General features: G+C 38.5%; 1 protein-coding gene across 1 annotated transcript in view; it reads right to left on the bottom strand.

Annotated features, from left to right (window-relative positions):
- Positions 1-1,968: 1,968 nt before the first annotated feature.
- INSC (INSC spindle orientation adaptor protein) overlaps positions 1,969-12,598 on the bottom strand; it is a 123,811-nt gene continuing 113,181 nt past the window's right edge. The window contains exons 10-12 of the mRNA XM_060767571.2: positions 8,756-8,911; positions 6,634-6,710; positions 1,969-4,137 (exon numbers count right to left, since the gene is read on the bottom strand). Coding sequence (XP_060623554.2) covers positions 4,009-4,137; positions 6,634-6,710; positions 8,756-8,911 — 362 coding nt within the window. The 3' untranslated portion in view covers positions 1,969-4,008. The remainder of the gene's footprint in view (positions 4,138-6,633; positions 6,711-8,755; positions 8,912-12,598) is intronic.

The raw sequence follows: 12,598 nt of genomic DNA on the forward strand, positions 1-12,598 counted from the left end.
AATAAAAGTTGCACTATTAAGCATTTGTCTGAGGAACCCCTCACTACTAGCAACATTACAGGTCAGAAGTGGTTTGATTCCCAGTCAAAAATTGTCAGTAAGGTTTGTTTGCATATGCTGTCCCCTTAAGCACTGAGTAACAGCTGCATCTCAGTGAGATAATGAGTCTGCTGCAGCTTTTAGCCCAAACTTTAGAAGATCTATTCAAGCATGGAACCTTATTCCCAAAACAGATTCAGCCCCTTAGATAGGTCCTTTAAAGTTTGAACTAAAAACTGGAGGAGAGTCAGTTTTCTGCAAACATAGAAGTCATTTTTTGTGACTGACCTTCGGGCTGCATCTCAGATCAATTCAAACTGTTTGTATAAGTCTTGCATCCTATAGACTTCCAAAATATTAGTCATTCACATACACATATGCTTACACACATGAAGATTGCACATAAAGTTTGGTATCCTGCATCAGAGTGCAACTCTGCTTGTGCGGTTCTCCTCACCCCCAGCCATTGTCAAGGTTTGAGAGTGACTGTTACCCCTGCTTATTGATGTGGTGGGGGAAGGAGGGGCATACAATTCAGATCCTGAAGTAGTGTTGGGCTCATAAGGATGCACCCTTCTTTTCCTTCCCTTAGGAGCCCAGAGAAACTCCTTTCATGGTCTGAATTACCTTCCCCTTACAACTGGTAAGGTAAATTGGCATTAGCCTTTCATAGAGTGTAAAAACTGCTGGAGTGAGCAGTTTTAGGGACAGAATACAAGAACAAGGGAATAACCCACTGAACCCTAGCCAGAAAGGAATATATACACATTTAAGCTGAAGCTATGCGCATACATCCCATTAACAAGATGCTGGACACAGTGTTACTCAAGTTAGAAGGAGTTGTGTTCTACGAGTTTTTATTTTCAAGCTTGTCAGCTCAGACCTAAGTAACATAGGCTCAAAAGAAATACACTGAAGCATGTTTATAGGACCCTGTGTATATTCATAGATGCATGCACACATATTAATATGACAAAGTCACATAAGGAGGAGTTCATATGTCATACCACAAAAACACTAGTGCCCATTGTGAATACGCCCTCAACAGATGTGTTTTGGATTTTGACCATATTGATGTCCTTTTCTAGCACTTCTCCATTTGGCAGATAATGAGATTTAGAACATAGACAGACAAAGGTATTATTTATTTCCATTTTCTTGGTTAAAGCATTTATTTCAAATGAATATCATGTGCTAGCTATGTTAAATACAAATAATCTTTAATATTTGTTTGCTTTTTTAAAAAAATGCTTTGAAATATAAATAATAATATCGGTTATGGAAATAAGTGGTTGGACCAAAAAAACCCAGTTCAACTAAAGTGTAATTTTACAGTTAACAACTTGAGCATACATAGTGTGCAAAAGAAGACTTACTATTGCATTCAATGCCAACGTTGTCTAGTGATTAAACATATATTTAAAACATTTCCAGTAGCCTGACAGGAAATCACTGATATAAGAATGTTTCTGGCAAGAATCCCACTTAGAAAACAAGAGAGTAACTAGGTACCTGGCACATTGCCACAAATCCTTCCACATGCTTAGCTTGCAGCAGGGCAGAAGGATATGGAGGCATTTACATAGGCATAAATCCCACTGATCTGCCTGAAGAGCCACCTTCCTAGATTCTCAGATTCTTAACTGTAGTAGACCCACAGATCTACCAAAGACAAAGTGACCATAAAAGATGTCACAGGAAGCATGTTCTCACTAATGCTGATCATTTTTACCAGCACTTAGTCATCACTGAGCTAATAGGGTGGCAACAGTGTGCATTTTTATATATATTCTCTCTCAATCTCTCTCTCTCTATATACATATACATATACATATACATATACATATACATATACATATACATATACATATACATATACATATACATATACATATACATATATATATATATATATATATATATATATATATATATTTACTCCTATTTTCAAGATCATTTCTACCAAGGGCAGCTGCAGACCTGCTGTATGCAACTGGTATATGGTGAGGAAATTTTGCTACTCAAGAGTTCTACTATGTAGAAGAGAAGAAGAAAATATAAGAAGATAAAAGAAATTGATGTGGATCCTTAAGGATAATCTGTTACTTATGTTAGATCAGATGTCATAGTTGGAACTTTTTATTTTACTTTACTTCCTCCCTACATTAAAGAATATGTATAATGATACTCCCCTTCTATGTCTTTGATGATACATTAGACTCATGAGTAGAACTATTTAACTAACATGGCTCCATAACTTACATACTATACCCTGTGATGTTTCCCATCTTGCCTTTTTTTTCCTTTTTTAAATTGTTTATTTGATTTTTAATTATTCTCTTCCTGCGAAAACAAATTAGTTACCTATTTGCAAAAATGAGTTCGACTATGAATATAGTTTACCTTGTATTCATCTTTGTGTTTGTCTGAACATTTTAATTGTTAACATTATTTCACTAAAGCTACTATTTTGTTAACTCTACTATTACTATGATTACATAAAACTGTTATTTTTTAAAAAATTAAAGGTAAACATTTTACTTGAAGCCACAGATTTTCATCTCGGGCATATTAATCTGAGAAAAAAATTGATCTCACCTGAATATTTAAAAATGTGTTGAACACCCTTCTTGCCATATTTCACAGCTGGGACAAGCAAACTTCTGTGCTATGCTATCTAATAAAAATCCAAAATGCCTTATTTTTTAAATAGAAAAATAGCTTTAGGAGGAACACGTTTTGAACAAAGAAGCTGAGGGCAGGGCTAACTTTCCCTCTTGATGTGGCACATCTTTTGTCCCATCTGCACCGAGTTCCAGAGGTATGCATCTTGAAGCCTGTTAAGGGAAAAAGTTTAGGGTAGTAGTAGTAGAAAAAGGAATCGGTTCCATCTTTCCAAGGGTGCCCCATCCCCATGGTTGCTCACAGTGTGAAAGAGGATGCAGAACTATCTTTACTTTTAAGAAAAATGAAAATAATGAAATGCAATGAAGAAGCCACTCTTAATTATGTGGTACTAAGATGATTCTCTAGATCCCAGAGCATCCTCCTACTGTGGTCTTTTATGGACCATCACTAGAGCTGACCTTTCCACTTGGCAATGTAAGAATGCCTCAAGCAACAGTGCAAAGACAGCAGGGGTTCTAGCACCATCATTTCTGGTCCTCCAGAGATCCTTGCTATCCAAAGCTGTCCAGGGACCTTCAGAGCCATGTATTGTGGATGGAGTGCCCTTGAATATTATTTATGATGGTTTTGTGGAGAGCTGTGCTGGTTGATTGAGGCAACCCTCAAGAAAGGCAGAAGAAGGCTCAGCATGTGTAGCAATGACAATGAGGTAGGAAGAAAGTCAGGCAAGTAGGCGGTAGGAAGGATTGCAAGCAAGGAATTAACAGAAAAATATAATAGGTGAGGGAAGCAGTAAATTTGGGTGATTGCAGTGCCATAATTGGGGTGGGGGGAATAGTGTTCTTCTCTTATTCCGTGAAGATGTATAGTTCAAATCAATTGCTGATATTCATTCTTCCTAAAAGTAACTTCTGAAGCTCAAGTCTGGTCAAGAAAGGCTCTTCTTATGTTCTTCAGCAATGTTTTTGAAAGCTAATATTCATTCTATTACTAAAAGGCTCTCAGGTGAACTTTACATGTTTCTTGCCCCTTAGATGAATTCTACAGTTTATGAACATAAGTAAGGTCCTTTTATGAGCCTTTTTTTAATGAGCCTTTCTACCATACACCTATCCAAGTCTTCTCTTTTCCTCAACTTATAGAAGTGAGACAGCTGTAATACAGGAAACCTTCTGTGTGATGGCTCTTTCTCTTTCTCAGAAGAGGGTGAGAAAAGAGGTCAGAAATAAATGATATCATCTTTTACATTTATGATTCTAAAATAAGTTAACTATAAATAATTCTTCAAACTCAGAAATTTTGTATGACATGAATGGCTTGGTTTGGAATATCCACATTTGTTTATACAAAACTCTCTTCCATATTGGTACAAAGCAGAAAGGAATCCACCAGCCTGGGTTTTACCAGCTGCTGGATGTCTGACTCTTGAAGGCCATCGGGAGTCATCACAGCTAGTCGACGCAAGGCTGCCTGCAAGGAAAATGGGACAAGGGGGCTTTTGAATTTTTAAAAAAAGAATCCCATGCTTTTTGAAATGTGATTAAAAACATCTTGTGCAGAATGATGTATATGCTGAAGTTCAATAGTAGTAGTCTACTACACCTGGTTATATGTATATAACTTGCGTCCCAGCTAAACATTATCCTTGTTGCTTTGGTTGCTAACCATACAGGTTTTTGTCAGCCAATACAGTGCTTACATATAGTGGGATGTTTCAAATTGCAATACTCAATTCACACTACATAATTACAGCATGATTATTCCACTGTTATTGCCATCCTATAGAATCTTGGGATTTGCAGTTTGGGAAGAAGAATTAGGAATTATCACCCAGAGAGCTCCTTTAAGTACCATGAAAAACTGCAAATCCCAGAAATCCATAGAATGTTGCCATATGACAGTTAAAGTGGAATCATAACAGTATAACTGTAGGGGTTGAAAGGCCTTTTGTTTTGTTTTTTTATTTTATGGTTTTGTTTAAATTTATTATTTTTAAATTATATTTGTTGATTCAATTTTGCTCCAAATAAAGCAGAGCCCCAATTTGAAAGGAAAGGCAGGATTCTATTATTCTAAAACAGAGGTTCCTAAACTCTAGTCCTCCAAGTGTTTGAGACTTCAGTTCTCAAAACGCTCAGTTAACGGTCAGGGATTTTGGAGTTGACATCCAGAAGAAGGCAATAAATATAATCTGAAATCCCTCCCTTGCCTGCTTCCATTCTATTCCTGAGGTAAAGTCCATCCATCTTTTCCCTATCCTAGTACTGGAGTATTTTAGAGTCCCTTGGACTATTTCCCAAGTAGCCTGAAGTGATTACTATCTCATTTATTACTTGCCAGCATTGTTTCAAGCAACAATTTTATGCTTCAGCTCTCTTGGCTTAATTCTATAATGGGAAGCTGCTTGTTCCAGTTGAACAAATCTCACTAAATTCAGGCGAGACATTTTGAAAAGAACATGAAAAGTCCTTAGGATGAAGGACTACAATCTGAAAACACCCCTTCCCTTAGACCCCCCCCCCCCCCAAAAAAACCTTTTGCTAGCATTAAGCCCATTTGTGTCCATGGGGCTTGTGCCAAAGAGGCTCTGAGGGCCAGTCTTCATTCATCTCTGAAGTGCTGAAAGAGATTTATAGTGTGACCTCAGGCAAGCTACTTTATCTCTGTTTAAATTCGTTAAGACTTCAAATTGGCATAGGAATTATCTCTGCACAGTACTTAGTGTACAATTGCTTCCATTTTGATTGGTGTCTGTTATGATTATTGTATTACAAAAAAAAAATGACATTATTTCCAATCAGTCAGGGACCAAAATCTGAACATAAAACCCTACTGCACAAGGAAAGATTGTCCATTTATCCTCATTAAGTATAATATTGCTGTTATGGAGATTTTTTTCTCATGTCATGATAGGAAAGTCACAAAAGACTGTGGGTTGCCTGTTGCAATCAGATAATAAATTTACATTAAAAAGAAAGGAAGAGTGAATTATTCCAGATGAGCATGCTTCAGTTTGATTTAAATTCTGGTAAAATATGAGGCCTAAATATTGTGAAAGCACCAGATCTTGTCTAATCTCAGAAGATAAACAAAATCAATGGAAGATCTCCAATGAAAGCATATTTCAGATCAATGCAATAGCAAACCACTTCTGAGTATTCGTTGCCTAAGAAAATACTATGAAATTCATGGGGCTACAGTAAGTTGTCAGGTGACTTGAAGGTATACCCACACACACAACAGGCAGTTTCATTGAGGAATAGAAGAGAACTAGATCATAAGAAAGCTTGTGGACAGATAAGATACCAAATATGCCTAGTACGGATAAATTATCAACACAGTGGATAATTGTTATTTGTGGGGATTTGGTTCCAGGACCACCAGTAGATACCAAAATTCATAGATGCTCAAGTCGTATGCATTACATTATATATAATTATAGATAATAGCATAGTAAAATTGTGTCTCTTATAAAATGGCAAAATCAAAGTTTGCCTTTTGGATATTTTATATGACTATTTCAAGCCATGGGTGATTGGTTTCATGGATACAGAATCTGTGGATATGAATGGGCAGCTGTATTACATGCCTGTGATCTTCTGTGGAGACACAGAATGTATATTGCAGCCATTCAGAACAGTAAACCCAAGGTAGAGATTGCTTTTATAAAAGGAAGTTGGGAAGTAATCATGGCAAATCCCACCCAGTCTATGGATGCATAATTATTGCAGTCTGACACCCCCTTAACTGTCATGGTCCAATGCTATGGAATCACAGGAATTGTAGCTTGATGAAGTAGCAGCATTCTGCGGCAGAAAAAAGTTTAGGTGGACCTTGTAAAAACTACAAGCCCAACCTCCACTCAGTTATGCCTTGTCAGTAGAATAAAATTCTGTATCTATTTCAGTGTGGGGAAAAATCAAAAGGAACTAGACAAAAATAGGGGAGGAAACCAGATGGACATACCAGACATGCAACGAGAACGGAATCACTGTTATTTCTTTCCGTAGGAGACCTGCAAAGCTTTATAAGGTGTGGGATACCTATGTATGTAAAAACAAAAAGTGGGAAGAAAGTATTTCAATGATTACAACTATCTGCATTGTTTCAGCATGGTTTGTTTTCCAGATTGTTCCATTTCAATTAAAATGCTGATTAATGAAACAAAAATAAAGAAACATGGGAATGTGATGCAATTTTGGCAACAAGGTACATCAGTGTCACTCAAAACAACTCATTGTTCCAATTTCAAGCTGAATTATTCCATCTAATTCTACTTGTCACTTTCCACACTTATGCCTATCTATCATTCCATTTCAAGATATATATGTTCCTATTGCCTGTTTTCTATAGACATCATGTAAGTTCTCTGGTTTTAAAAATGCTTTAAAATAGAGGCTAGAATTTCATTTGTTGGTATAAACAACAGTAGACCCATTGACACTATTGTTGAATGGTGTGTCAGCACATAGGTAAATCCTACTTAGTTAATGGGTCTATTTAACTAACAGGATTCCAGCCAGACTCTGTTATAAGTAACCATACATATTTTTGGTATTGCACTAGAAATTGCTCAGAGGAGGAGACAGACACTATTGATTGCAGTGGAAACTGCCCCATGGAATTAAAGCAGTTATGCCTCAGGAACATTTCTAAAATAACTGATGGATTCTTTCAAAAGAAATTAATGAAGAATTACACCCCTAGTTTAAGACTCTCTATACATATGCAATTTGACACTGCCCATATAATGCAGTTTGAAACTGGGGCCTAAGCTTGCTGCAATGTTTTAAACACAGAATCTTATCACAATGGTCAACCCACTGCCATGCAGAAATACACAACTTAAGAACTCATAAGAGATTTCTATCCCACCTCTGTTTGGACTTTCAAGGATGAAGAGTCCACTAGACTCTTGGGGCACACCTAGACAGCAAATTTAATGCAGGAGTTAACATAATTAAAAAGGGGGCTGTCTAGATGACATCCTGGACAAACCTGAATTAATTCACCACAAACCAGGAAAACCCTGGTTTGTGGTGAATTAATTTGTTAGTGGGTTTATTCCAAGTCTTCTTGGAAGGCGCGGGATAAACCAACTACTTCCGGTGTTTGGACTGCAGTCAAGAAAGTATTCCCACAGTTTCCCAGGCTAAATTCGCTCAGAAAACTGTGAGAATATGCCCCCCCCCCCCAAAGACTCCCAAACCCGTGTAAAAAAAACTAAAGAACTTACCCAGCCTCCATTAGAGGGCTGCCAGAGCTCTCCTGGTGAGTACAAATGATGCACCAGGAGAAAAGGGAAGAGGAGGAAAATTCCTCCAGCCCCGCATCCTTTCTCCTGGCACATCATTTGCATGCACCAGGAGAGCTCCAGTAGCCCTCTAGTGGAGGCCAGATAAGTTCTTTTGTTTTTTATACTGTTTTGGGGATCTTTTGGGGATTTGATTAGTGTGTCCAGGTGTTCTCCCAGAAAGTTCTGGGAAAACATCTGGACATCCACCCCAGAAAGCATGCATTTTCTGGGGTGTATGTGGATAGGGGTCCAGGAACATCTGCATTTTTAAAAAAGTGGATGCTCCTGTGATAAAGGGCTGTTTGGAAAGGCACTGAGGCAATCTATTCCATTCTCAAACAAATCTTACATAACAAAAGCTCTTCCTAATGTTTAGGTGGACTGCTTTTTATTATTTTGGTCCATTGGTTCATGTTCTAATGAGCTGTTCAAGCAAATCCAATGCAACATGAAAAAATACATATTACTTTCTTTTTTGGACTACATGCTGGTTGCGATATTCTAAGATTTGTTATTGCTATGACACACAAACAGGTGATTTGGGCATACTTATTTGATTTACAGAACCAGATCAAAATATGAATATTCATTCCACACAGAAGAAAACAAAAACAAAAAAAAACAAGCCCCAAATAACAGTAAACAGATTGACCTTATTAAAAGAACAAATGAGAACATGGAATGCAGAGAACAAGCTAAATAAAATTATTTCAGTGAATGTGACAGAGCTACTCTTTCCTTGCACACAGTATGTTTGCATTGTGTCATTCTGTTAAGCATTAAGAGCCTTACAGTTAAGGTTTATAGCTGCATGCGCCACTTCAGGATCACGGCTCAGTCTGGCAAGGGTAACTGCAACTTTCTGCTGGACTCTTTCACAGGCAGCTACTTCTGCAGGATTCCCAGATGAAGATTTCTCAAACAACATTTCCATCAAAACCTCAACACCTATGAAGGAAAAAATACTGTGAATACTATAGAAAGAATCTTCAGTAAGGTGTAATTTAAAAAGTGGGAGCATCATAAATAATAATAATAATAATAATAATAATAATAATAATAAATACTTTTTATATAGACCACCCTCTCTTCCCGAGGGGATTCAGAGTGGTTTACATACAAAAAAGAGGGATAAACATTCAATGCAGTAGTTAAGAAAGATAAACAAATCAAAACAATACAAACAACATCAATAGACTTATAACTACTAAAAACAGACATAAAATAATAATGAGAAAGACTAATATTTAAATAAACATAGTTACACTAAAAACACACTGCATACATTTGAATAAAATCTAAGCAAATGCCTATTCTGATGAGGAATTGTAATATTCCCTCTGCATAGGTAGAATGAGCATATTAATTTCTGAATGTGGGACTTTAAAATAATCTGTAACCTCTCACATTACTCCCCCAAATAAATAATCTGTTTCTATTAATTATGCTATTAAACCAACAGAATCACAGAGTGTCTCCCTGAAAAACTACTTGGAGATGGGAGGGTAAGAAAGATGCATTACATGGACACATTTTTTAAAAGTTATGCAAGAATAACAGTGGTTTCAGGCAATATGTTTTACACCACTTCAGTGTTCATAGCTTCACCCAAACAAATCCTGAGATTAGTAAAATATCTATACTTGTCAACCATGAAATTGTAGTGCATTCTCTTTGACTACAATTCTCAAAATACCCTGAATAAAGAGCAACTAGGGATCAAATAAGTTTAATTTTGATCACTATTTTGTAGATATGTTTTTACATTAAAATTGCTTTGCAGTTAAAAGAAAAAGGTTTCTGTACATCATACCTATCTCCAGCAAAGGATCACCGCCTTGTCGGGGCGCTGGAGCTTGAGCACCTCAATGATGTCATGAGCAAAACCGTGAAGGGACACCCAAGACGGGACGGTTGTGGCAGAGAGGTCAGACCAAGCGTGATCCCTGGGGAAGGCAATGGCAAACCACTCCAGTATCCTTGCCAAGAAAACTAAATGGACCAGTACAACCAGAGATATGTCGGTATGCCATTGGAAGATGGGACTCCCAGGTCGGAAGATGGCCAAAATGCTACTGGGGAGGAGCAGAGGATAAGTTCAACTAGCCCCAGATGTGATGACGCAGCTAGCTCAAAGCCGAAAGGAAGGCTAGCGGCCGACGGTACTGGAGGTGAACGACGAATCCGATGCTCTAAAGATCAACACACCATAGGAACCTGGAATGTAAGATCTATGAGCCAGGGCAAATTGGATGTTGTTATTGGTGAGATGTCAAGACTAAAGATAGACATTCTGGGGGTCAGCGAACTGAAATGGACTGGAATGGGCCACTTCACATCAGATGACCACCAGATCTACTACTGCGGACAAAAGGAACATCGAAGAAATGGAGTAGCCTTCATAATTAATAAGAAATTCGCTAAAGCGGTGCTTGGATACAACCCAAAAAATGACAGAATGATCTCAATTCGAGTGCAAGGAAAGCCTTTCAACATCACAGTGATCCAAATATACGCCCCAACCACAGCTGCTGAAGAAGCAGAAGTAGATCAGTTCTATGAGGATCTGCAGGAACTACTGGATAATACACCAAAAAGAGACATTATTTTCATTACAGGAGACTGGAATGCCAAGGTGGGAAGTCAAATGACAACAGGGATCACAGGCAAGCATGGTCTGGGAGAACAAAATGAAGTGGGACGCAGGCTGATAGAATTTTGCCAGGAAAACTCGCTGTGTATAACAAATACTCTCTTCCAACAACCTAAAAGACGGCTTTACACATGGACCTCACCAGACGGTCAACACCGAAATCAGATTGACTACATCCTTTGCAGCCAAAGGTGGCGGACATCCATCCAGTCAGTGAAAACACGACCTGGGGCTGACTGTAGCTCAGATCATGAACTTCTTATTGCCCAATTTAGAATAAAACTAAAGAGATCAGGGAAAATACACAGACCAGTTAGATATGATCTCACTAACATTCCTAGCGAATATACAGTGGAAGTGAAGAACAGATTTGAAGGACTAGATTTAGTAAACAGAGTCCCAGAAGAACTATGGACAGAAGTCCGAGACATTGTTCAGGAGACGGCAACAAAGTACGTCCCAAAGAAAAAGAAAACCAAGAAGGCAAAATGGTTGTCTGCTGAGACACTGGAAGTAGCCCAAGAAAGGAGGAAAGCAAAAGGAAACAGGGATAAGGGGAGATATGCCCAGTTAAATGTGCAATTCCAGAGGTTAGCCAGAAGAGATAAGGAACTATTTTTAAATAAGCAATGCATGGAAGTGGAAGAAGACAACAGAATAGGAAGGACAAGAGACCTCTTCCAGAAAATTAGAAACATTGGAGGTAAATTTCAGGCAAAAATTGCTATGATAAGAAACAAAGATGGCAGGGACCTAACAGAAGCTGAAGAGATCAAGAGAAGGTGGCGAGACTATACAGAAGATTTGTATAGGAAGGATAATAATATTGAGGATAGTTTTGACGGTGTGGTGAATGAATTAGAACCAGACATCCTGAGGAGTGAGGTTGAATGGGCCTTAAGAAGCATTGCTAACAACAAGGCAGCAGGAGACGACGGGATCCCAGCTGAACTGTTTAAAATCTTAAAAGATGATGCTGTCAAGGTGATGCATGCCATTTGCCAGCAAATATGGAAAACACAAGAATGGCCATCAGACTGGAAAAAATCAACTTATATCCCCATACCAAAAAAGGGAAATGCGAAAGACTGCTCCAACTTCCGTACAGTGGCCCTTATTTCTCATGCCAGTAAGGTAATGCTCAAGATCCTGCAAGGAAGACTCCAGCAATACATGGAGCGGGAGTTGCCAGATGTTCAAGCTGGGTTTAGAAAAGGTAGAGGAACGAGAGACCAAATTGCCAATATCCGCTGGATAATGGAGAAAGGCAGGGAGTTTCAGAAAAACATCTACTTCTGCTTCATTGACTATACTAAAGCCTTTGACTGTGTGGATCATAATAAATTGTGGCAAGTTCTTAGTGGGATGGGCATCCCAAGCCACCTTGTCTCTCTCCTGAGGAATCTGTACAAGGACCAAGTAGCAACAGTCAGAACTGACCATGGAACAACAGACTGGTTCAAGATTGGGAAAGGCGTACGGCAAGGCTGCATCCTCTCACCCAACCTTTTTAACTTGTATGCAGAACACATCATGCGATGTGCGGGGCTGGATGAATGCAAAGCTGGGGTGAAAATTGCTGGAAGAAACATTAACAACCTCAGATATGCAGATGACACCACTCTGATGGCCGAAAGCGAGGAGGAGCTGAGGAGCCTTCTAATCAAGGCGAAAGAAGAAAGCGCAAAAGCCGGGTTGCAGCTAAACGTCAAAAAAACCAAGATTATGGCAACAAGAATGATTGACAACTGGAAAATAGAGGGAGAAACTGTGGAGGCCGTGACAGACTTTGTATTTCTAGGTGCAAAGATTACTGCAGATGCAGACTGTAGCCAGGAAATCAGAAGACGCTTACTTCTTGGGAGGAGAGCAATGTCCAATCTCGATAAAATAGTAAAGAGTAGAGACATCAGACTGGCAACAAAGATCCACCTAGTCAAAGCCATGGTATTCCCTGTAGTAACCTACGGATGTGAGAGCTG

The sequence above is a fragment of the Anolis sagrei genome, chromosome 1 (genome assembly GCF_037176765.1).
Source record: "Anolis sagrei isolate rAnoSag1 chromosome 1, rAnoSag1.mat, whole genome shotgun sequence".
Taxonomy (NCBI): Eukaryota; Metazoa; Chordata; class Lepidosauria; order Squamata; family Dactyloidae; genus Anolis; species Anolis sagrei.